The sequence below is a fragment of the Nuphar pumila genome, chromosome 12 (assembly GCF_984573655.1).
Source record: "Nuphar pumila chromosome 12, dmNupPumi1.hap1.1, whole genome shotgun sequence".
Classification (NCBI taxonomy): Eukaryota; Viridiplantae; Streptophyta; class Magnoliopsida; order Nymphaeales; family Nymphaeaceae; genus Nuphar; species Nuphar pumila.
Genome location: NC_143260.1, coordinates 12,151,568 through 12,178,871, shown reverse-complemented (window position 1 = coordinate 12,178,871; position 27,304 = coordinate 12,151,568). Strand labels below are relative to the sequence as shown.

At 36.2% G+C, this 27,304-nt stretch overlaps 1 protein-coding gene across 1 annotated transcript; it reads right to left on the bottom strand.

Moving 5' to 3' along the window:
- Positions 1-242: 242 nt before the first annotated feature.
- LOC149820009 (peroxidase 19-like) lies at positions 243-27,111 on the bottom strand. The gene is made up of 4 exons (XM_089981724.1): positions 26,669-27,111; positions 14,781-14,943; positions 14,498-14,683; positions 243-818 (listed from the first exon to the last, which is right to left on the bottom strand). Exons 1-4 carry the CDS (start codon positions 27,109-27,111, stop codon positions 243-245), a joined length of 1,368 nt encoding a protein of 455 aa, XP_089837850.1.
- Between the last annotated feature and the right edge of the window lie 193 nt (positions 27,112-27,304).

The window sequence follows — 27,304 nt, the reverse complement described above, 5'->3', positions numbered from 1 at the left end:
TTTACCAAAGAGATAGACTCTGTTAATCAAAGACATTTTCTCAATCACTAGTAATTGCGGATCAGCATGCCACACTGAATATGTTCCCGGACCTGTACACACTGCCGGTGTTTGTAAACAACATCACAATGCTTTAGTCTTTGAATTATCAACACCAAATGTAAGCAGTAATTTTTAGAATGCTTGAAGATAAAAAATGATTAAAATATACAAAAAGGATCAACATAAGGAAAATCTGTTAACTAATTATGCTTACTGCAGTCCCTCCTAATCTCCCCTAAGTTTCCCAATTTAATCCCCATGCTGCCCATGTTTTCCATGCCCTGCGAGAAAGCCTCAAAGAAACTAACCTTATCCTTCCCTAGCATTTGGACTAATCCCCTAGTCCTTGGATCCAAGAACAGTTCTTGGTCAGTTGCCAGTATGCCCATCTTGGCCTCCAAATTCCCATAGTACACATGGTCGAATGTGAATGGCGTCGTGACGTCACACGGGGCGACCACGTCGGTGTTGCCGCCGGCAGGTGGGCATGACATCCGCAGAGCCTTGAGGAGCCTGGGCTCGATCGACGGGTCCGGCCGGTTGGTGTGGTGGAAATTATAGAGCCTGCTCACGAACTGGTCACAGTGTGCAAACCCAATTGTGTGTGCCCCAGAGAGTGCAACTAGGTCCGACTTGTTGAGCCCTTTGCTAGCGAACAGCCTGAGGAGGTCATCCAGTGTTGAATTTGGACGAGGTAGATTGTTTTTCACATTGGATGCCAACGAGACTCTCCCATCTCTCCTTCCCTTTTTCACTGGATATTTTGGTCCACCTGCCTACATTTATTTACAGATTTAGCTAGATCGACATGCATTGGACTGCAGATGAGCTGAGCTTCTGGGCTAGTTGAGTTATTGTATTTATTTATTTTTTAATATATATATATATATATATATATATATATATATATATATATATATATATGAGTATTTCGTTTTTTTTTTGAAAAAAATAACTACTATATTAAATGAGCTAATCGAGCTCACTATTCCATGAACAAGCTCGGCTAGTTTGCATAGAACGGGCCTGCTCGTGCCCAAGCTGCATTTACATGCTTGGATGAACCTGTGCAGTGCTTGAACGAGCTTACCCCTTGCAAAGCTCAAGGTTACCCGACCCTGCAGACACATGAGCATGCTTACAAGCACCACATGTATATATATATATATATATATATATATATATATATATATATATATATATATATATATATATATATATATATATATATAATCACTAGAATATAAGAACTAATGTGTGAACGGCTATTTTTATATATTTTTTGTTCTTTTCTCGTGAATCTAACCATATGGATGTGATCGACCTGCTTAGATTTATAAAAACCTGCTCTTGAATCATTAGATTTTGATGCATAAAAGTGTTTTTTTTAAGGATTTAAAATCAACAGCTCATAATCTTCATAAATATTCAAGCATTCAAAAATCACATTTTTTCATAAAAAATACATGATCCAATGGTTAATTCCTAGCAAATTCTCCATGCCAAGCACATCCACATGGTTGGATTTGCAAAAACTTGGATTTGCAAAAACAGTGTTGAAAATGCCCACATTTCTTGTTCTCATATTCTAGTTTCTCTCTCTCTCTCTCTCTATATATATATATATATATATTACAATCAATCATAGGTACAATGTAGTTGAAATGTCATGATGCAAGAAGCTTTGACTCAATCTAACCTTATAAATGTGTTCAACATGGGAAATTTAGTGGGAACCGACCCTTGGATCATGTTTTTTTTTTTTTTATAAAAAAATATGTTTTTTTGAGTAAAAAAAACAACTGCATTTGTAACTGTCAGTTTTTGTATCGCCAAAAGACCTGTACATAGGACGGTTTCGGAAATTCAAAAACGTGTTCCCACTGAAAACATCATGTAGATCACATCCAAGTGGTCGATTGGACAAAAAAAAAGAAAAAATGGATCTTGCTAAGTTGATTGTACATACAATTGATTGTAGCAACATTTTAATTATATATATATATATATATATAGATATGAGGAAGGGGACTATTCAACCCAAGTAAGCTGCAACATTTATAACCAATGATGATCAGACAAAGTTTTTCTCTAATGACTGAGTCTTTTTGTCGATCGAGCTCTACATATTTGCATTTTTATCATTTATTTAATAAGCAACATATTTTAGTGGATGAATTTTTGATATTTAGATGCATTTTTTTAAGTGCTAAAAATCAACGGATGACTTGTACTGTAAAATTGTAAGCAATCTATTTTTTATGTTTTGAATGTTGTAAAATCTTCATGTAAAGTATATTTCTTATTAAATACATTATAAAGAATAAATATATAAGATCCGATCGTTGAAGCTCTCAAGCACTGGGGAGGGCTTTCCTATCCAATTATCATTGGTTATAGATGTTGCACCTTTTTGGTTGCATTTAGGCATGCACAATGAACCGAGCTGGCATAGGCTTGACTTGAAGCTCATTCGACCTGTAAAGGAATAGTGCTCGAACATTGTTCTAAGGCTCGAGCGAGCAAACAAGCCGAGCTTGTTCAGCCTATTGAGTTCGATTAGGCTCGATTCATTTTACATATAAAATATAAAATATATATTATATATTAATTAATATATTATTTATCAAGCTCCCCCAATTTCCTAAAGTACCCTTACTGCCTTTAGGGTTTCTCTCTTCAAGTTCAATACTTCGATCGACCTTCACCTTTGTCCCCTCCTCCTTCCTCGCCTCTTGGTCAGTGACTTGCTCAATTCCTTGAGGCACTACCACTCCACCACAGGCTTAGCCACACCACCCCCACCGACTCCTTCAACTTGCTAGTTTGTTTACACCCCTACTTGTAGCAGCCCTCCTTTATCGATCAACGACCATCACCACCGGTATCAAACATCTGGATCACCTGTAGTGGCCATCAACCCCTCCCTCATTCCTTGGTCAGCGACTCGACTCCTCTAGGCTCAGTCACTCCACCACCACCAGCACCAGACTACCTGTAGGCTACAACAGCCCCTCCCTCGCGAGTTGTGACATGCCAATACCAGTGACCCCTCGCGAGTTGCAACACATTGATGACCAATGTTCTAGCATCACTCTCATCATCGTTGGCAAAACCCTAATTCCTTTTTTTTGTTCTTTCTTTAGTGATTCATTTCCATTGTTTCCTTCCCTGTTTCACTTTTCATTGATGTCATCAAACCCTCGTTATAAATATTATGATGAACTCCTCTATGGTTTAATATGATCTTTGTCAAACTCATATCTTGTCATTTCTTTTTCTTTTTTTATGCGGTTTATCATTTATGTGCAATTAGAGAAGAATTGATGAAATCACATGTGATTTTCTATTCTAAATTGGCTAAAATGTTTTTTTCTTGTGATTTACTTGTATTTAGTGATGAGATTAATGCTAACTTTTGGTGCAAGCATGCTATTATGAGTGTATTTCTTTAAAATGAAAATGAATTTTGTCATGAGGTTATTTATATAATTTTTTGTGGGATTTTATTTAGTAATTCACAAATATTTGTGTTATAGATAGGGCTTTGAATGGTTTTTGTCTTGTTAATTGAGTGAACATGATTTAAATGTGTATGGCCTAAATGGATTTATTTTTTTTCTTACAGAAAATAACTTTGCTTAAAAAATAAGAATTAGAATAAAAAGTTCTCCTAATAAACAGGAGATTGTGAATGATTACTAGTGTAAATTGCTTGATTTTTAAATTGAAATGTTTGTGGGATGATTTTACTTGTACTCAATATAGAGAATGTGGACATGGGCACCTTATCAAGAGTAGTACATAAGAGGTCCCCTGGAATGTTCACTCTTCAAGACTGTCCCACCTTACATTGCCCCGTATCGAGTCAACGTGTCGCGTCTGTGTCACGTTCGTAAGTGTTGCTTGACCAACTTATAAATACAAGTTGAATTCTTGAATGCCCTTTTGGTTGCCTTCACCCCTTTTGGTTGCCTTGCTCGGTGCCGCGTTACATCTCTTGTGTGTTTGCTTGTGTTGCTTGCGGGTTGCTCATGTTCCATTGGTGATTGCCTGCCACACCGCTTGCCTTTGTGGCATCGTGTATGACCATCCCTCTCGGGTTGTTGCTTGCCAACGAGCCTTTATCCTCGTTGGGACTCCCAAGTGTTGAGAGCATTGATTGGGCATTCGCTTCTACATGGTGGCATTCGATAGTTTCTTCCCCACATTACTTCCGCTCCATGGTGCCTTCTCCCGAAACACTGTCTCGTATTACTCCCGGGTTTGCTCCAGCGTGTTGCTTTGTCCCAAAGACTTGCCTAGTATGCATCCTAGGCGTTGCATGGTTCTCAGAAAAAAGACCATGACATCATAGTAAATTAGAGTATCCTTGTGGTTATAGGGCTAGATTTGTCACTCACAATTAGTTTATATGTTGGTGTTTTTCATGGTTCTTTAAATTCTTTTAGGAATTCATTGTCAGTCGTTATGTCTATCTATTTTCTTACTAGATTTTTGTAATGCTTTGTGGTTTGACATTGATGAATCTTTTAATGAATCTAGTACTTGCATTTGTTTCTTTTGTCTAATTTAATTATTTTAATTTTAATGAGAACTTTGGGTGTTAATTCTTTTAACTTTTGATACTTTAACTAGTAATTATGCATAAATTATATATCAAAAACTCTTTTTGGTTACCTTTTCAGATTTGTTCTTTTTTTTTGTTATATAATTCAATTCAGTTATTAAATTTGGATACATTGTATGCGCTTGTTTATTGTGTGTAAGATTCTCATGCATATAATTTTTTTTTATTTACTTTTTGTCTTATTTTCTAGGTACTATGTAGTCTTTTTTTGTTTCATGTAACTAATCAATGCTTATGTTTATTATGTCTATTGATAAATTCATCTTTTCATTTGAATTTTTGTACGTGTTTATGCATTATATTGTATTCTATGTCAATTATTTACAGAAAATTAGAAAATGTCATTACAAGAAAAGAGATATGCTGCATAAAAAAAAGCAACCAATGGGGCAAGAAAGGCATTGTGACCCTTTTTCATGGTAAAATTCTTCGTATGCACCTATTATTGTAACTTGGATGTTTGCAGTTGACTATAGGGGCTAACAACCTAGTCCTTCAAAAGATGTTGGAAATAAAGGAGTCTAAGAAGATCAAGATGACTCTTTGGAGATTGAAGATGATGCACAAGTAGAAACTTCTACTAGAATCAAGAGAACAAAAATAATGTAAGCATTGCCCCAGTGTTTTTATTGTTTTCTAAAGATGTGTATATGACCACTATGTTGAGGCATAAGAAGATATGTAGAGGATGTACTAGTGGGCCATAATTAAAAAATTCCTGTGATTTAGTTGTATCTGGTGGAAAGTTTGAGATGAATGTGGTAAGAAAACTCATAGCAACGATGTTCATCAAACATGAATATCCCTTTTGAATGATGGAGCATGATGGGTTAAATTCGGTATTAAGGTATCACGAAACAAGACACCAACCAATATCATGTACTACCATTAAAAGGGATGCTATAAAAATATACAAAGAGGAGAAAACAGAGTTGAAAGAAATTTTTAATGGTATGGATAAGATATGCCCCACTACAGATTTATAGACTTCTTGCTAAACTGTATCTTATTTATGTTTGACATCTCACTTCATTAATAAAGATTGAACATTGCAAAAGCATATAATTAGCTTCAATAAAGTAGGACATTCTTACACAAGAAAATCATTACTCACTGTTATTCTTAAGGGCCTTAATGAGTGAGACATTAAGAATTTTTTTAACAATGACAGTAAACAATGCGTCTGATAATAATATACTTGTGAGGACAATCAAAGATAATACAGAGAAAAGTAGTTCAAAATTATTTTATGCTGGTAAGTTATTTAATGTAAGATTTGCACATATCTTGAATTTAATGGTGCATGATGGTGTTAAAGAAATTAAGGAGGTAATATATTGCATTAGAGAGAGCATCAACTATTTAAATGTTTCTCCTTTAAGACTTCATTATTTTTATGTTACAATAAATGAATTGGATGCTTATACATCAAAAAAGTTTTTAGATTCTACAACTCGATGAAACTTCGCATACCTTATGTTGGAGTTTGTCTTGATATACAAAGATGTCTTTGTCTGTTTAAAGGAGGATGATCAAAATTTTCCTTGGGTGATTTAACAAGAAGATTGCTAAAAGGTAAGAGACATATGCAGTTTTTTTGAAGTTTTCTATAATGTTATTTGCATTTTTTCGGGGACACAATACCCAACTTCAAACTTTTTTTTTTCGAGATTGCAAAGGTCAAAGCAATATTAGATGATCTGGTTAATAATTATTTTGGGTTTTTAAGATTCATGAAAAAAATGATAGATAAGTTTGAAAAGTATTGAGGAGACCGTAACTTATTCATGACTTTTGCATCAGTGTTAGGCTCAAGTTGAAAGAGAACTGCATTACAATTTGCTTTCTTATTGATTTATACTAAAAAAGATAAAGTTATGCATCATATTGAATTGGTGATAAGCACTTTGCATGAGGTTTATAATGATTATATTAAGTATGGTACTTACTGTGATTCATTTGATGGTCGTAATTGTGGTATTAGTAGTCAAGTTTACAATAGAACTGGTCTAGCCTCAACAGTGAGAGTAGAGACTTCTTTAAGTATATAAACAAGTCAGAGTATATTTATTTCCAAGATACCAAATCAGATATAGACAAATATTTCAAAAAAGAGTTAGTCAAGTAAAAACCTAAAGCATCTTGACAGTTTGACATTTTGGATTGGTGCAAAGATAAAGAATTGAAATTTCTTATTCTCTCTCGATGACTTACAATATATTGTCCATTCCTATTACTATAGTTGCTTCAGACTTTGTATTTAATTGATGGTCGAGTCATTGATGAATCTTGTAGTAGACTGCTACCATCAACTATGGAAGCACTAGTTTGTACTTTAGATTGGATGAAGGGGCTTCAAAGGACCAAACTAGTTCACAAGTAAAAATAATAATATTTTAAAACTAGATTGTTATTTCTTTTATGCATGTGATTGATTTTGTACTTATGTGATAGGAGTTTGCTTATTTGGCTTGTAAATGTGTTTTTGTTTGTTTGGATCTGGATTATCTCTCTCAGTAAGATTATGGATTTGATGATCCATTTAAGGATGTAGTGAGAATAAGAGTTACAATGAGGGGTAAGACGATCGTTCGGATTTCAAAAGGTCTTTAGCGGATAATTTGAATTGAGGACATTATAGACCATCTCCAAGGCTCAACATCCCCCCAGAGACAAGGTGGTTTTTAGCCAAGCCAAAATGCCCCCTCAAGAGCGTTTGCCTCTTTTGGTTAAGGAGAGAAAATTTTGTCTAGATTTCAACATTTTTAGGGTCCCTCTTTTCTATTTAAGCATTGTAAAGATTTCTTATTTGTTATGCTATGAATTTGAAATTTATTGATTTCTTTCAATTTGAGTTGGAATGGCTATTTCTTTGAAAGGACAATTTGCTCTTTGGGCTCTTGCTTAAGGGGATTCCTTCTCCATCTCCCTTTCCTTAATCTCTCTTTTTTCTATCCCTCCCAATCCCATGACTCTCTCTATCTCTTTATCACACATCTCTCTCTCTTCCCCTTTACATGACCCCCTCTCTCTCAACCTTCCTATTCATACCCCTCTCACCCTCTCATGTTTTCCTAAGCTCTCTCTTCCTCGCCCACCACACACAAGTCTCTCTCACCCTCTCTCTATCTTTCACAAGATCTCCACCTCTCTTTCTCACTTCCTCTATCTTGTGCACCCATCACCCCCTTCTTCTCTTTCACTTAACCTTCTTGGAGTTGTGGATTGGAACATCGGCTATATTTTATTTTTAATTCATTTGAATTCTTAGATTTAATATGCTTGTCAATGATTTTTTTTTTCCAAGTTGATGATGTTGAAGAAGAATTGGTTTCCTTGGGTGCTTTTTTTTTTTTGATGTTGATCAGTAGGGATGCACAACAAACCACTGGACATGGTATATGGCACACAAGTCACAACTTTAATTCTTTAAAAGTGTAGGCTCTATTTAAGTTACTTACATGCTATTTTATCTTTTGTTTTTTGTGGGAATTACATTGCAGTGAGGTCAATTCATTGGTGAATGTTGATGACTCGATTGAGACCATAAAGGAGAGTTACTTTTATGATTGAAAACTTTAAACTTGAACTTTTGTTCATGCTAATCAATATTGTGTCTATCATATACATTTGACCATATTTTGGGTTCTTGTTTTGTTAATGATGCTTAAAACTTATATTTTGATACTATTTTATTACGTAAAAATTATTGCAATTTTATGTTTATGAGAGATGAATCATGAATTTATGATTCTCTAGAGTATTGAGATGTTTTTTATAGTTTCTACTTTCTTGTTGTTGTTGGAGAATGATACAACACACTATCGATAGATCATACTATTGATAGATAAAAAAACATGTGAAGAGAAGAAGAGAAAAAAAAAATCGCACACAGAATAGGGATTTTACATGGTTTGACAAGAGTTGCCTATGTCCATGGCCGTACTAAGATTCTTTATTTAGATTGAGAAAAACCACACACTACGAAAGGCAGATTACCTCCTTTAAATAGGAGTCTAGAGAGACCGATTTAGAGTAAAACACTTTAAGATAATCTTTAGGGTAAAATTACAGAACTAATGGCAACGCCTACGAGGGACACAGGTCACAAACACGTTACCAAACACCAATATACACAACTATCATACATACTCTAAACTAAACCTAAAACTAAATAAACACAAGCCTAATGAGGGATACAAGGACACAAAAATCTGAATGACCTATCCCAAATAAATGCTAATGCATGATAAATTAGTGCCTCAAAAATGCACACACACACAGTTAAATGCTAATGCATGATAAATTAATGCAACTAACCTAGATATGCTAATGATGCTAAAAATGCACACACACACAACCTAGGTAAAACAAAAATAACTATGGCTGAATTTTAAAACATAGATTCGGACACCCAAGTGAACCCAAAATAAGAATCAAATGTGTGCAAATCTAATATAAAATTAATTTAAGCATGCAAAAAAAATTAATATTCAAATAACTCATTCAAGCTCGTTGAGGCATTTCACCGAACACTTAGTGAGTGCCTCAAAAACAAAATTTTGGCAAGGGTTCTCTTAAAATTTTCAACACTGAAAATTGTGAATACAATGTTATATATATTGCCTAAACAAAAATACAAACATTCAATATATATAAATTTGATTTAATCAACAAAATGTAGTTTCATTCTATGTCACATGGGTGCGGGTGCGGGGATTTGGCACTTCCAAAAAACCTGGGTGCGGGGTGCAGCAAGGGAAAAAATGTATATATATATATATATATAAAATCCACTACTCAATATGTTCAAATTCAATAAGAACTATAGTTTTCTATAAAAAAATGTACATGAACAAACGACATATTTCACAATTTTTGGTGTGAATGTTACCATCACGGTATAATCATCTGGAAAAACCAATATCCAGTAAAGCATAGCACAGTACCATAGTGTATCTAAGAAAATAAGTTGTACATGGATTAATTAAATATGCAACACCCGTGGACCCACGTGTGCCAAAAATATCTACAAATTCCCTATGTTATAGAATATCCATAAACACACATAGATTTTTCTTCTAATAATTAGGGGTGTGATCAGTTACAATCTATATTGCAAATCACAACATGTTTTAATACTTAAAAAGATAACTCTTTGACATTTCATGTTCATCACATTTTAGATAGCATAAAATCTCACACTATCTCCACCAATATAACTCCTACTTGCATCCAAATGTAGAACACCATTCATTACACAGTTATGATGGGATAAGAACTAAGCAAGTGAGAACAACTAATAAAACATATCCTTTGTTGTAATGCAGGTGTTGCAGACAGATTTTCGACCATGGATAAAAATGCAAATCCACAGTCATACACAACTATACTTTGAGATACAAAAGAGAACACCGATTAGTTGAGGCAAATCACAAGCATTTTTTCAATTTTAATTTAGGATAACTAAATCGCAGATTTCTATTCATGGATTTCATACAAGAAGAAAAAAAATGTTTTGTTCCCGGTCTCAGTCCGTGATTTCAATTTTCGAGTTTTTTTTTTGGGGTACATAGCAGCCGAAATCCACAAATCTGCCGATTTGGGGTTTACGGCAACCCTTAAAACTCCTCTTTTGATTTGGGGTTCAAAGCAACCGAAACCCCTAAATCTGCCGATTTGGGGTTTTCGGCAGCCATTAAAACCCCTCTTTTTTTCTTTCAAAATCCTTTATATTTGGGGTGTGTTACAACCCATTGCAAACTTGAAACAAAATACACCCACACCAATCGTAGTAAACCCTACCTGGGAATCGCGGATTCCCGATTTCTTTCTGATTCCCTCTTTCGGCTACCGTGAATCCAAAGGAGTCCCCTCACCATCATGCTTGTGTGAGTCGTGTGCCTTTTCACCAAATGGTGCGAGAAAGAAAGGAAAACGAGAGGGAGAGAAGTAGGGGAAGGTGGATAATGAGTGAGAGAGAGACACAGGTAACGAGTGAGAAAGGAAGATGATGGGGGTTTTAGAAGAGTGCGTAAGAGGGGCGAAACAGAAGGGAGATGGGGGTCGTGGGGAGTGGGGGTTGGTTAACACTCCACCGGCTGCGCAACACCCCCTCCCTTTTCATAGGGCAAAAAAAAAATCTAAAAAAATAGACCAAAATGACCTTGGGTGTGGTCAGTGCACCCAAGGTCGGGTTGACCGCACCCGGTGCTGCACTCGCACCTACACCCACGTTGAGTTGGGTCGAAGCGGGTGCGGCACCCTACTAGCCGAATCCCTGTTACATAGGCTTCATCATTCTTATGCATAATAGTCGGCAATAAAAAATCATCAAAAACTGAAATAGATTTCCTAACAAGGAATTTTTAAGACTTACAATCCAAACAACATCTCGAGAACCCCCTTATGGCTGGGGTTTTAAACATGAAAGGGAGAGGGAGAAAAGACATTGGGAGGGAGGAGAGTTGTCACATCCTTGGTCTTCACGCTCCCTCCCAAGGGAGCCAACCCCACTCATCTTCTTTCTTGTTGTCAATGTCACCTAGGAGAAAGATAGAGGGACGTTGGGGGAGAAAGTGCAAAATGGGGGGAAGAAGAGGGAAGAGAAATAACACATCTCTCTTAACCCATTGCCCAAGACCCAAAAGATGCCAGTTGGATCCAAATCCGTCCAAGAAATGGATCCAGCTTGGTTGGGGTTCTAAAATAATAAAAATTGAAAATTTAGAAAAAATAAAGAAAACTACTTGATATCCCTCGTACACCCACCATTGGTTTAAGCAAATCCTAACAACCATTGGAACTAAACCGAATAAAATAAAAATTACAAAGATTAAAAATAAAATCTAAATATTTAGATAAAATACAGTTTTATTTTCTTTCAAAATAAAATCCAAAACTTCACCAAAAATACCAAAATAGGCATATTCGTCCAGCGACTTCAATTAAGCTAGGTGTGAGCTCGGTTGGTGCGTTCGGGTTTGTTGCTGATCTTTTTCTGAAGGTGTCTTTATCACGTTCTCCTCAAGCATGCCCAGATGCGCTGCATCAGAACTACCCTCCAAAACTTTTGCCCCGAAGCCCCACATTATGAGAAGGGCGACGTGACCCTCCTCAACCCCCAATAACTTACTGCGAAGTTGGATCCACAAAAATTAAAATTTTTATATCAGGCCCCACAGTCTTCGAACAATTGTTATATACTTTGCTTATGTCAGGGACTTTACAAAAAACAATGTGTTATATAAATTGTTGTTGTATACTTTGCTTATGTCAGTGATTTTACAGGAAATAATGTGTTATGTAAACCGTTGTTATATACTTAGCTTGTGTCAAGGATTTTACAGGAAATAATGTGTTATATGAACTATTATATACTTTGCTTATGTCATTGATTTTATAGGAAGTAATGTGTTATATACTTTACTTTTTTGTTATATACTTTGCTAAATGAAGGGAAATAATCTACTATTGAGATCTTGATAAATATACAATGATGGTGAGTTCAGATTGTTTCTATTGGCATCAAACTAGTGCTTGTGATGATACAAATACAGTTATTGTTATATATATAGGATGATGCAGTGAAATTGCTATAGTTGCATATGAGAACTCAAAGATTGAATTACTTGAAAGCTTTGCCAATAAGGTAAGACCTTAAAAAATAATGCATGCTCTCTAAATTCTTTGTGCGAATGTTGTTTTGCACTGAGAAATTCTGTTATTTGTAAAATGAGGATGACATATCTTTGGTATGAATTTGTCCAAGTTTCACTGTTATATAGGAAACTATCTTAATTTTTTTAATATTTTGCTTTGACATTGTGATGTATTGAAATTGCTAATATTTCCATCGATGGAAATCATGAAGTGCAGTAACTTAGAAACGGTTATTTTTCCAAATACAGTGTAAGGTTATGAAACTGCCTCATTAAGAGAAAACCATATTTAAATACATTATTTCCAGTTATAAAAAAACACAAAACCGAGCTCTCAAGCTCAAACAAGTTCATGAACTGGGCCGAGCCAAGCTCATAGCTTGGCACGAGTCGAGCCTGAGCACTCAGGCTTTTGGGTGAGCAGAGTACATGCCAAGCTCGGCTTGAGCCTGGCTCGTGTGTATCCCTAGTTGCACGGTGTGCGTGCGTGTGTGTGTGTGATACTTTATATGATTTATTGGTTTTCTGCCATGGTGGTGCCAGAAGCCAGTGAGTTTGGTACCATCAAGATAGGCAATACAAGTTCTCTTAATGTGTGCCTTGTTTCAACATATCAAATGATCTGAGGATAGCATGCATCTTTGAAATGTTCATAATATCGAGGTCTGGATTTCCTAATGGCCAACTACATACACTACCAACCGGGGCTCTGCTTGCCTAGCAGAAATCAGTTAGTGCACGTCACCATGTATTGGGACGTTGCAAGTTTGAACCTCAAATGGTATGGTTGTATAACTGGTAGGGGTCTGCCTAACCCCAGCTTTTTCTATGAAAAAAAAAAAACTAAATGCACTTTTGAGTGGTTGTTCTTCATATCAAGCTTTTGGATTTCTTAATGACCAATGGAAAACCCTTCTTTTAAAGGGCACCATTAGGGATGGCAGTGGACCTGAGGAAAATGGGGCTCCGCCCAGCCTCATCCCATTTGGAGCGGAGATGGAGGACATGAAACAGGGATGGAGGTCAAAACCAAAACCGTGCAGGGGATGAAGGCAAGGATGGACTTACTTTTTCCCCTACCCAGCTCCCTGTTAATGAACCTTCCACTCCTTCTTTAAGGATGACAGTGGACGAGGGAAAATGGGGCTCCGTCCCATTTAGACTGGGGTTGGAGGACATGAAACAGAGATGAAGGTGGGGTTGGAGGTTAAAATCAAAACCCGTGAGAAAATGGTGGGAATGGAGGGCAAAATTTTGAGACGGGGCAGGGGTGAAAACCTTATTCCCAACCTGGTTCACTGTACACCATTCTGGTACTGAATTTGCCAGAAATTGGCAGGGGTGATGCTGCCCATATTGGATGGCATCACCTTATCAGTTTCTGGCTAATGCTGTGCTATATGGTACTAGAGTTGCTAGTGTATCACGTTGATGGGACAGTCGTGTACAAATGAGAGAGATGTTGGATGAAACACATGGAATGCATGGTAAAAAAAGATGTAAATGGTAAAAAATATGGCGTAAAATTTGAAAAGATGAATCGTATACATGCGGGAAAGAATTTTCTTTGAAATTCTAAAGTGATCTAGCTTTCTAGGCATAAGTGTAGGATTACCCTTTCTTCCTTCAACGGTGGGCCTTTTTTAGCTAATTTTTTTGTGGACATACCTAAAGGCATGCTGGGAAAGTAGAAGAACAAGTTGGTAACCAAAGCAGAAGGCGGGGAAAAAAGATAAAACAAAAGGCCCATCACGGCTCCAAGCATCTGGTAGAGGCGACTCATGAATGTCACCAAAGTTGAAGGGAAGTCTTCGAAACCACTGACGTGCATCAAGAGTAGATACAGTCATATTGTATATTACCGATCATCTGTTATATTCAATCCCCACTGCATGTCACACTCGAGAATTGTGAGATATGTGAGAGTGGAGCCCACAGATAACTCCATCAAGTGCGATGTGTGGTGGTGATTAAAATGAAACATCATATACAATACGACGACAGCTGCTCTCTTTTTGCATCCCACAGGTCCGAAGCCTAGTTTACTCCCACAAGGCCGCAAGCAAGCGGAGCTGGGTTTTTACACCAACGAGGTCGCGAGTGAGTGAGGTGGTTTTCCTCTTGTTATCCACAGAAAAGGAAACCAAGAGAAAGGTTGGCGTACCAGATAAACAAAGTCTCTAGCAGCAATGCCAAGAATGTCAGCACAGGAGACGACTCCGGGGCACTTGGATTCCACCATGGCCTTCGCCATGTTCACGCTCTGAAATGCTTCCCCCGCAAGATTCTTGTTATCGTAAGCGTCCCTCTCGGAGCCATTGCTGCTTATCAGGATGGATGCATCACACCCCTACAATATTGCGGACCAGCAACAAAGGATCAGCTCGCAGAAGAGGAAGATGAGAGAATGATGAAGAAGTTTGAGATGGTTAGTTTTGGTCATTCACTTCTACAAAGCAGTCATGGAAGAAGAGTCTGATGGTGGAAGGCCCAGAGACTGGTGCTTCTTTGAACCGTTCTGACGTGACCGAGAATACCAACTGTTCCATTTGCGGGCATGATTTCGAGTAGAAATCAACAGAAAGTTGGTGGAACACTTGTATGGAGAAACTGAAGGATATCAATGCAATGCAAATGGCTGAATAAGTAAAAATGTTGATGTAAAATGCCATTCTTTTCCTTCCTGGCACCTGCACGAGAGAGAGAGAGAGAGAGAGAGAGAGAGAGAGAGAGAGAGAGAGAGAGAGAGAGAGGCGAAGGAAGCGTGCATAATTGTGAAGAAAAACAAGAATTCATGTTGTGTTGCAACCAAACGTGTTATGAAATTGCCCTTGCTTTTGTTTTGACTAGCAAGTATATCAAGGTCGAAGTTGCCCAGGGATTGACGACTCTTTCATCTAGATTGGGCTTCTTATTGACCTTAGGAAGGTTGGTCATATATAATTCCATATCCCTAGCCAAGATGGAACTGCCTTTTATTTATTTTTATATCTCTGTGACCAAGCCAAAAAAAAAAAGTAACATTACTTTTTAGTAGTACATGAACCTTGGCAAGACCTTGTTTGTAGGGGTGTCAACGGGTCAGGTTTTCCCGGCCAGACACATACCAAACCCTATAGAGTCGGAGTATGATGATAAATAAGAAGACTTGATTAAGATCCGGGTTCAGACCCGAAGGTTCAATTAACACATGAATCCGGGTATAGTTTGTGAAATTTTATACCAGACCCGGGCCCTACCTGAGTTCCGATTAAGACTGCAAATTTTCAATGTAAAAATGATGAAAAATATTATTTTACAGGGTATGGCCCGGGTCTGGTTCATGTAGTTCTTATCGGGCCCGGGTATGGTTTTTCTTATGCTGGGTCCAATTAAACCCAGTTTCAGACCCGATACCATACCCAAAAATCAGGACAAGGTCTGGTTCCACCTGGGTCTGAACCAAACCCCACCCGTTGACACCCCTACTTGTTTGATTGCATTTTGTGGTTACTTATGAGATATGAGAGAATCAACATATCACAGTGGGAGTGTGCTACACGTGGGTTCTTGGATGGGAATAACACTCAATAGTTGCCACCCCATTTTGATTCCTCGAAAGAAGATTGGTGCTGCTGCCCACTTGAGCACAATATGGGCACCAACTACAATATGTTACCAATACTACTGTGCATGTCCAGAGGTTAAAAGTCATGAAAACAAGAGCACAAGATAATTAGTATTGGTTAGTGGAAACAAAAGCAAAAGCAGTATAAGTTTATCCCATAGGAGCATCTATTTGGTCAAGAGGCACCGCCAACCAGTAAAATTGCAGTGAAGTGGAGTCAATCAATAGTAATTTTCATATCTCGGCTCAATGACAATGAGGGGATTCACTATTCACCAAGAAATTAAGTGCAGAGAGAAATTTATATTGGAAACAAGGGCCTTTTAGCTTAGGGAACAAGGATAGGACAGTGCCATAGTGCTAGGCACAGCAAGGTAAACATAACTATATAATGCACAGCACGTGCTATGCATGAATTGATTGGATAATGCAGATCAATCCAAGCCGTCGGATTGCAGAAGAGTTGCAGCCAGTCTGAAATTCTGTTTTTAAGGCTGAAAATAAGTAACCAAGTACTTTCTTTTTCAGTTCTTTTTTTTCTCTTTTTTGGCTATAAAATATTTGGTGCTTTTGTGGTTGTTCTTTTATTGTTTCATTGTTCAAGTGGGTGGGGGGCAATGGGGTTCAATTCCTTCACCACTTTTCTTCCTAGTTTTTTGTTCCTTTCTCTTGAATAAGGTCACACAGGAAAGCTTGCCATACATTGCTAAAACGATGATAACAATTAATAGCTTCTTGCTTCTCATCTTAAATATCATAAAGATACTCAGCTTTTGCTTTTTTTGAATGAGTCGACTGATGCACAGTGTCTTTGGTTTACGTGTTCATTGAATGAAATCCAATCAAAATTTGGCCACATCGCTGTGGCCTCTGAGTCATGGTCAGTCTTTAACCTTTTTTTTCGGGGTGCGGGTATCTCCCTCAAGATAAATAAATAACTTTTTTGGTGCAGGTATGAGGTAAGGAATTTCCTCACTAGTTAAAGAGCATGGTTACTCGAATATGTGAACCAGATATATATGAACTTTCATGTAGAAGGAGCATTTCTTATGTTTATTTCACAAGCCCCATCTTGCAGATATACTTGGCATGGTCCATTTGTTAGAAATCAATAATTAAATTATGATTTTCTGACGAAAAAGTATGAAAAGACTGGAATGTTTTACAAAATTATGAACTGTTGATTTTATCATAAAAAAACTACTTACATGTCATAATTAGATGATCAAGAAGCTGGTTTCTATAAACCAAGCATGCACATCACATCCAAGTGGTGCACACAAATTTACTTATTTATAGTGTACACGGTTGAGTTACTCTGTATTTCTTTGTGAAAGTGGTAGGATGGTAGCATTTCTCAATGATTTTATGCATGAAAGGCTCGACTCTTCATCTATAATATAGCAAAGAGCCATTTTGAATATGCAGGTATAGTGGTAAAGTTGGTCTTTCCTCCCTTCTTCCCCTGTTTGTATAGAACGATTGGGGCATTAGGGGAACTCCAATTCCCTCTCCCCACAGAGTAATGCAACTTCATTTTCACATATGCTGTCTGAAGCATGGGATCTTAATCCATTAAAATGTATAAACTCAAAGTGAAACGGGATTTGACATGTATATTTCAACGGGGATATTTACTGATAAAAAAATATGAAGTTTGCCATTCTGATGCTACTTTACATTTTCTGTTAGCAGCACTTGTTCAACTTTTTTTGCTTATATGGTCTGATTCCACGTTTTGTTTGTTTTTATGATGCATTATTTGGAGCAATGATGAAGGTAGTATTCCATTGCTAGCATCTTAAATTGAACAATATCTTTTGTTCTACATTTCTCTGGTCATGTTGGTTTTAATCATATGCATCATGTTTTAATACTGCTGTTCACTTATTCTTGTTGAAGGTTCATTTGATAAATGATGGTCCTGTCACGATGCAACTTGATTCTTCAAAACCAGAAAAGTGAGTATACACCAACCATATCCAGGAAATTGCTGTCGAGAGTTTCTAGCGAGGTCAAGGAAAAACTTTGCTCAAATGTCAGGGATTCCCATTAGGCCCATTAAAAAATCATAGTTTTTGGTATTTTTTCTTACATCTAATACCATAGATGTGATCTATAGGTTTTCTATAGTAGGAATCGTCTTTTGAATCACAGACATCTGACATGTATAGAGGTTTTTCCAGTAATCCAAAATCAATCGCTATGAAGGCATCAATTTTCTTTGGCCCATAAAACCACATTTTTGTTTAAAAAAAACATGATCCAAGAGTTGATTCTCACTAAATCGAGCATGCTAAACACATCTGACGGTTCAGATCTATCACAAACACTTCAAACTATAGGGCTACACTTCAAACTATAGGGCTTAATGGGGCAGAACGAGAAAAGAGGGCCCAATATGTTCAGTTCTCATATATATTCTGATGCTTTAACAAGGTCATCTGTTTACATAGACAAGTTCTAGCTAACTCAAATTTTTTTCTGGAAAATCAATTCAATTTAGGAGCCGATTCTGACAACACTGCTAGCTAAGACTGCAAATGGATTAGATATGGGCCGGATCTTGTTAGATCTGAATCTGAATCTAAATTTTGCAATGTAGATTTGAACTGAATCCAGATCTGAAATGGCAGGGCATAATCTGGATCCAAAACATGTGGTAATATTGGATCTGATAAAAAGGAAAATAAAAACTAAGCTCTTTACATGTAAGAAAGTGAAATCGAATTAGATTTTGATTCAGACATGAATTAGATGGAACCTAAAATATTGAACAATTGGAGTCCACAAGCAAATCTTACTTTAAGGATCCAAATCTCTAAAAGTGTGTGAGTTTTGGATCAGATATTCGATCATATATATCCGATCCATTTGCAGCCCTAGAAGTTCTACTAAGGATAGACTCAATCAACCTAAAATCCTTACTTTACTTAGACTTTTAGGATTGGTTTGTAAAAAAAGACTGAATTCTCCACATGTTTGGTAACCTCTCATGAGATTCAAAATCTGATAAAAATGAGAGAATGAATCTCATTTGCACAACTAACCAAACATCAGAAAATGAAAATGAGAAACTAAACATGATTTGAAATCACAATTGGAGTGAATCTCATGTGATTTCAGATCACAAGGTGGAATATGTGATTTGAAATCACACAAATCCAAATCACAGATTCTGCATGTGTGCACTCGTGCCAATGTGCTAGGAGCATTTTCCTAGTAGGCAAGGGGACGATCGCAATGATTTACAATCCAAGTAAGGACCGGTCCATGTGGGTTTAAACCACATCGTATTGTACCCATATGCATGTATCAAACAAAGTTAATTAATGAGGAAAAATGACTACTTTACGATTAGTTTGAAGCATTTCCCTAAAAGCCTTATAATTTTTTATATTCCTTCCCATGTCTAAAATCACAAATATTTGGATTTAAAAAAACCTTTTTACCCTTCGTACATGTGAATTTTTTCTTTATATGTGAACTTTCTCTCAAATATGTGACTATTTTTTGTAAAGCATTCTTTGTTCTCAGATCTATATCTCTATGATCTAATGTCAAAAACTTATATTTTTATAATTGCTAGAAAGCTAAGATACATGCCTATAACTTTCATGTTTTGAGTCAGAACAGAAAACCCCTCTAGGGTTTTCATTTCTGAGTTTCAAATCCGAAATAAAAACATGCTCTACAGATTGAAACAACTGAATAATCTATCTTTTAAAGGATGTTTTGATTTTGAAAGATTTCAAAAAAATACAGAAAAAACATAAAAACTACACAAAAATACATTTTCAATGACACCTGATTTGATGAAAAGTCACGAAGAAGTGCACATCCCCAACAATATTCCTAAAATAAGAGATAAACAAGTATGGTTGCACCTTTTCTGTTTCTTCTATGCTATTTTTTGGCTACTTTCGTCAGAAATTCCAAAAAAAAAAATAGAATAAAGACAAGAGACAAATTTAGATGTTAGCTTTCCACTTCCACCAAGATCACCTTGATCTGATGAGTGGTTGTGGATAAACATCCTCTGAAAGATAGATTATTCCTTCTTAACATGCGAAAAATGAATATAAGCAAAAATGAGAAAGTTCACATAAAATATATGTGGACTTCTTCAAATTAATTGTACAATATGGTCATTTTTCGGTTAATTAATTGCAACAAGTGGAATAAAAAAAAGTACTCAGCTTACCATTGAATTATTCATTGCTTGAGCTTCAATTAGTTAAATTGGTTAGTTCAATTTAACTTTTGCATTTTTTAATGGCAAATCAAACTTAACCTAGGCTTAGTAATGAAAATGGACTAGACCTCTTCCCCGGGTCCAACCCAGATCTTATCCCATTGTTGGATATAGGCATATGTTCTCTATAATTAGGGTTGGATTTGATAAATGCTTGTATAGTCTGGTCATGTCAGATCTAGATTTTGATTCAAAACAACATAAAAAGTTGGCCTACTTGCCTTTTCCAACATAAAAACAATGCCTATCAGCTAACACAATTTTGGATCTAATGTGACAAGATTTAAATTGATGCCAAGAACTTTCTTATGAGACTCAAATTTGACACAGATCCAAATCCATGTAGTCCCAAATCAGGGCATCCTTAGCTTAAGCATGATCTAGACCATGTTGACCGATTCATTTTCATTTCTCAATGTGGATCCTACTACCTCCCAACATCCATCCATGCCTGCAAATTCTTCCACAAAATGGTCATGGCAAGTCTAGGTTAGTCCAAACCATAGTCATAAATCTTATTCAAGAAAATATCCATGAGGAAAAATCTCTTGATATTTTGAGAAAGCTTTTTCCTAGAGAATTTTAGGAAAATACTTGTTTATATAAATGTGTGAAATATAAAAAAAAATAAAAGTTTAAGTAATATAAAATAGGAGTATGGATCCCATCATTTGAGAGAGGATGGGTTCCATCTTACATTCAATCTTAGCCATCTAATCAATGGCTAGGATTGGTCAATATTTTCACATGGATCTGGACTGATCCCAACCAACCAACCAAATGCTTCAGATGGATAGTTGGGATCCACATAGGATGGATCCCATGCTCTTTCAAAGGATGGGATTCTTTTTGTAAAAAACTAGGTATAGAGTTACAAACAAATTAATTTTTTTCAAAACAGGTGATACTTTGAAAACATTATACTTATCTTAGTATAATATCACCCTTTAAAAATAGCATGCTTTTATCATGATATTCTCAAATAGTTGGCAATACTTTTTATTGTGATCCAAACCGAATCCAAACTCCTCCCATGAAGGATCAAAGAAAGCATTGAAAGTTGGAAGTGTAGTTCCTAGTATGAGCAAGACAATGTCCACCCCATATGGGGTAATTAAGTTGCTCCTAGGAACTTAATGGATCCATATCCAGAACCCGATAGTATTTCTTTGGAAATGTGACTTTTGGCCCTATAACTACGTCAAGCTTATGCTATTTGAAAACATTCACTACAAGAAATAATATATTTACTGGCGTGTTTCTTCTAGCGTGCCAGTAAAAGATCATTTTCATCGATGCTAATAAACTTAGCATAGTGAAAAAGTAAGTTATACTGGCGCTAAACATAGGGTGCAAGTATAATAATTTTTGCTTGGCGTATAGAGGAAATGCGCTAGAAAAAAGTTTTTTATTGGTGCATCTACTTGTTGCACTAGTAAGTAGATTTTTTCTTGTATATGATTTATAATTTAGTACTTTTATATTTTAATTAATAATTTTGTAAGATACATATATTGTTAATGCTAAAAAAGTATAAAATTTTATAGATGATGAAAAGATGGGTGTTGAAGGAACATGCTTAAGCCTGGGGAAACTTCATGTTCGAGCTTAGAATGATCTACAAGCAACATAATACTCTCGAGGAGCACTTTGTTGTACGTCCACCGTACATCTATGATAATTAGTGAGAATGCTTTCTGCATCATTTTGATTCTCAGTAGTTGAAGCTTTGTATTTTTTTATTATATGTTAATATTGTATGCATTTATTATATCAAATTGTAATAGCGTATATATATATCACTTACTTGTCTTTGTAGGTACTAAGTACAAAAAACACAACCAATCACCCCCAACAAAAAATTCTGCATACTACAGACATGAAGAGTTTCACACAATACCGACAAGAGAATATACATATAATATTTTGCATGGTTGCCATTCATGTATAGGACTTTATACTTTTTAATCATATTCTATTTATTCGTAGGTTGGTGCTAATGGGACAGGGCTGTCTTGAGGGCAAATGTTTTGCATGACCTATACCAGTTGAAAACCTAGAGTTGTCAGTGCAGAAATAAATCAAGCGATTATAAAGCCTATTTGCTTTATTAAGCTTTATTATCATTCATAGAAGAATTATATATGAAAATAAAATATGTAATTCTTGTTGAATTAATATGTTGTCTTGCATATGGAGATCAGAGATAAGATAGCTCAGTTGTGTCAGATATCGGATGCATATGTAGATGACCCATTATGAGGGGATGTCCTTTCTCATGTTTGAGCAGACAAACACAAACATGTACATATGTTTGACATGCGGGTGTCCAACAAGAAATTATTCAGTGCAAGTCCAAGTTAAGTAGAACTATTGCATCAAAAAGTGTATTGCAAGAAGATAGATATAATGCAAGAGCGTCTCACAGGTTTGAAAACTGAGGTCATAGGGTTGAAGGCGCTATTGTTGAGAATGATGGTCAGTAATTAATCAAGTTTCTCACAAGCTCCATAGGCAAGTTGATATAACTAAAGATTGTAATCCTGTACATGAATTTATATTTGGTTATATATCTGTGTGTATGTATGTGTGTGTAATTCTTTTATCTATATTTATTTGCACGCCTCATATACAAGTGTGGTGCACCTCCAGTTCTGATACTATCTTCCCTCCATGTAATTCATGAACTTTCAAACTATTTACATATATTTAAAATATTTTTTTTTTGTTATCTCACATTTATATGTATGATTTTTTTCATATTGGTTTGAATATATGCATGAACTTTCAGACTACCCTCTCTTTATGCATGATTTTTTATAGTAGATTAAATATGTGCATGATGGAGTTATGTATGTGTGAATGTTGGAGTTTTGTAGTATTGAATGAAGATAATTATATGTTTATGTATGTATATATGTTGTATTTCTTGCAAGGTTTTACATGTGAATGTTGGAGTTACGTAGGGTTAGAGTTATGGAGTGTTGAATTAAGATAGTTGTATGCTTTTGTACGTGTATATGTTGTGTTTCTTGTAAGGTTTCATATATGAATGTTAGAGTTATTAAGTGTTGAATGAAGATACTTGTATATTTATGTATGTGTATATGTTGTAGTTTTTGCAGGTTTCATATGTGAATGTTGGAGTTGTGGAATTGAATGAAGATAATTATTTGTTTATATATGTGTGTATGTTGTGTTTCTTGCAGGGTTTTATATGTGAATGTTGAAGTTATAGAGTGTTGAATGAAGATAATTATGTGTTTATGTATGCGTATATGTTGTGTTTCTTACATGGTTTTATATGTGAATGTTAGAGTTATAGGGTGTTGAATGAAGATAATTGTGTGTTTATATATGTGTATATATTGTGTTACAAGATTTCGTATGTGAATGTTAGAGTTATGGAGTGTTAAATGAAGACAATTGTGTGTTTATGTATATGTATATGTTGTGTTTCTTGTAGGATTTCATATGTAAATGTTGGAGTTATGGAGGGTTAAAATTATGAAGTGTTTGGTGATGAATGAATGAATAATTGTAAAAGTTGATTCATATTGAATGAAAAATATCAATTTATGTAAAAGGTGGTTCATTTTAGAATGAATGAAATGAATGAGTTAATTATTTCAAATGAATGAAATAAATAAATTAAATAAATGTATGAACTTATTCATTTTTAAATGAACGAATGAATGACATGTGAACAAATTTATTTTTCAAAATGAATGAATGCATACATTCATTAATGGGTTCATTATTGAATGAATGTATGGGTAGGTTATACATGAGAAAAAAACTAAATTAGCAAAAAAAACTATTACTGATATTAAAAAGTGCCAAAAAATGCATTGTTTCTGGGATTAATTTAGCGCCATAAAATGCATTGTTTATGGAGTCAAAAAAGACATTTTTTCTGCACTTTTTTAGTGCTAGAAAAAAACCCATTCACTGGTGCTATTCATTAGCACCAGAAAATATATTACTGACGATATTTTTATTGGCGAAACTACTGTGCTATTGCTATGTTAGTGCCAGTAAAGGTTTTTACAAGCATTAGGCAAACTTTTACTGGAAAGGTCAGATTTCTTGTAGTGATTTTTTCTGTTCTCCAAGGAAAATAAGAAGAAAGGGACTCCCTAGGTTAGATAATATAATAATATTTGGCCCATATCTACGCCGGTGGATCCCCAAATCCACATTAGCAGAACACTTTGGATGATGCTGAATGTTGGTGTACCATAATGGCCATAATAATGGAAAATTATAATGGCAACGGATTATTCGGTGCTGGGGACATCATTCACTTGGAAGTTCATTGAAATGGCATACCTTGTTGTCTTTTGTCCAACTGTAAAAGTAAGACAATTCATGCAGTACTGCATCTGCATCATATCTTGTGGCTGTAATTTTAAATGAGAGTTAATGGATCCCTCTAGATTTCATTATTGTTTCTCAATATGTAAGGAAACACCATGTGAGGTCTAAAAAGTGCCGCCAATGTCATCAACGTTTAGATTGGTAAAGAGTTCCTCTCTCTCTCTCTCTCTCTCTATATATATATATATATATATATATATATATATATATATATATATATATATATATATATATATATATATATATATATATATATATATATATATATATATATTTCTTTTAGATCAAACCCCCCAAATCTGTTCTAAGGAGACCTTGACCCATTGATCATGATTTTGCAGCATGTATACAGGTTACATCTGAGGGTCAAATGTGCAAGAACCATTAAAAATATAATCCTTTTTTTACTAGAGGGTTGCTTACGAGACCACGTGACTATCTTTCATGTCGCTCTAACAGGCCTTAACATTGGGCCATCGATAGCCAACCCGCGTTTGTGCTATTTTTTTTGGCAATGAACCAAATATGATAAGTCAACATTTTTGAGAACACCGCTTCCATAAGTTTAATGCTCGTCCGGACATGATTGAAAACGACAAATTTTTGTTATAAATCTAAAACCAAGCGACATAACTACCAATTAAGATCCAACACCAGACTTTAATGTGAATACACGGAGGCTCACCTTGAACATGTTTATTGTAAGAAACCTCTATATATATATATATATAGTGAGTGGTAGGTACGCAGCTACCTACGGAACTCTACTGGCCGTCCATCACAAGTGTGATAGACGGCCAAAAAAAATGGCAAAAAACTCGAGTTTTCTTCCTTTTAAGGCTTTAGTGGCAGTCAAAACACTAGCACTAAAGGTCCCAGTTTTTCCAGTAAAAAACCATTGCTAAAGGTAAAAAAATGCAAAAACATGCATTTTTGCATGGGTCATCCATCAAGGTCGTGATGGATGGCCTTGAGATGTTTGAGCGGGTACCACTTTATATATATATATATATATATATATATATATATATATATATATATATATATATATATATATATATATATATATATATATAAACAAAAATGTGTAAATGCATGATCACTTTCGAACATGACCAGAATGAACTTGCGCTAGCATCATCGTGCGCGCGATGGATGCTCCAGACAAGGTTCTGCTAAATAACACCTTTAGTGGTGGCAAAAGTTGCCACTAAAGGTCACAGCTGAGACTTTTAGCGGCAACAAAGTCCCAATGCGAAAACACGCGATGAACGCTCAGCGGAAGTTCATTTTGGTCATGTTCAAAAGTGATCATGCACCTATGCACTACTCTCTATATAAATATATATAAAGAGATGAAAACCTATAAAATGGGCATGGTTTCTAAATAAAATATGCTATTAATTTTTCTGTGTTTTTTTACAATTCTGACCATACAGACGTGATCTTTATGTTTGTTTTTTATAGGAATAATTTCTTGGAGCTTTTGATTCTTATGCATTGATAGGTTTTTATAAGGTTTACAAAATTAACAATCTACAATTTTCATAAAATTTTGAGACTCCAAATATTATTTTTCCATATAAATTGCATGACCCGAGTACCAATTTCTAGTAAATCAATCATGTTTCATTTAGCATGGTGCTCATTTTGTAGGTTTCCATTCTCCCCCCTCTCACTACAAGAAACCTGTGGATTAGCGAGGACCTAAATCCGTCGCTAATCCATCGCTAATTCGTCGCTAAACAGTTTAGCGACGGATTAGCATCGGATTAGAGACAGATAGCTTTCATCGCGAATTTTTCAACGCTAAGTACGACAAAACTTATCCATCGCTAATCCGTCGCTAATTTGCGATGGATTAGCGACGAAAATGATCCGTCACGAGTCTGTCATTATTTTAAATTAGGGATGGATAATATCCGTCGCGAGTCCTTCACTATTTTAAATTAGCGACGAATAATATCTGTCACTAATCCGTCGCTAAATTTTTAATTTTTTTAAAATTTGCTCGCTACCGGGAGGTATTCCGGCAGCAATAGGCCGGACTTGGAGCGATTCGTCGGTGACGACGGAGGAGGAGAACGACCCACCACCGGATCCCAGCAAGCCGTACTCCCTCGACCCCAAGATCTCTGATTGGGTCTCGTAGAGGTCGGAATGGACCGATCTCGTTGTTGACGGCCATGACGAAGACGAGGCCGGTGTCGGGGCGGATGGCGTCGCGGAGGCGATCGAGGTCGAGGAGGTCGTCAGAGCCGACGGGGAGGTAGGTGGCGTGGAAGCGACCAGATCCCTGGCATGCTCGACCGCCTCGTTTGACTCCCATCCGTAGACGTGAGTGCGAGAATGGGGGTTGCCGAAGCGGCCAGTGAAGAAGAGCAGCATCGCGTCCAGCACCCACGGGTGCACCGACGACATCGCCTGCATGTCCAGGTACAACAGCCGCCCCGCGATCCACACGCCCTTCATCGAGATTCCTCCGCCCTCCTCTGCTGCGTCGGAGTTGGGCGACGGCAGTCGCGGCGGTCGACATCGTCTAGCAGGATCGTCCAGTGAGCCTTACTGCGGCGAGCATGAGGCTCAGCTTCATCGACCAGCGGGAGCACGAGGCTCGGTTTAAATCGAACATCAGTTTAAATTTCGAACGGGGGAGAGAGGGAAAATTTTGCGCCTTAGGTGGGACGGTTTAAATCAAAAATTTGCGACAGAATTAGTGAGGGAATTTT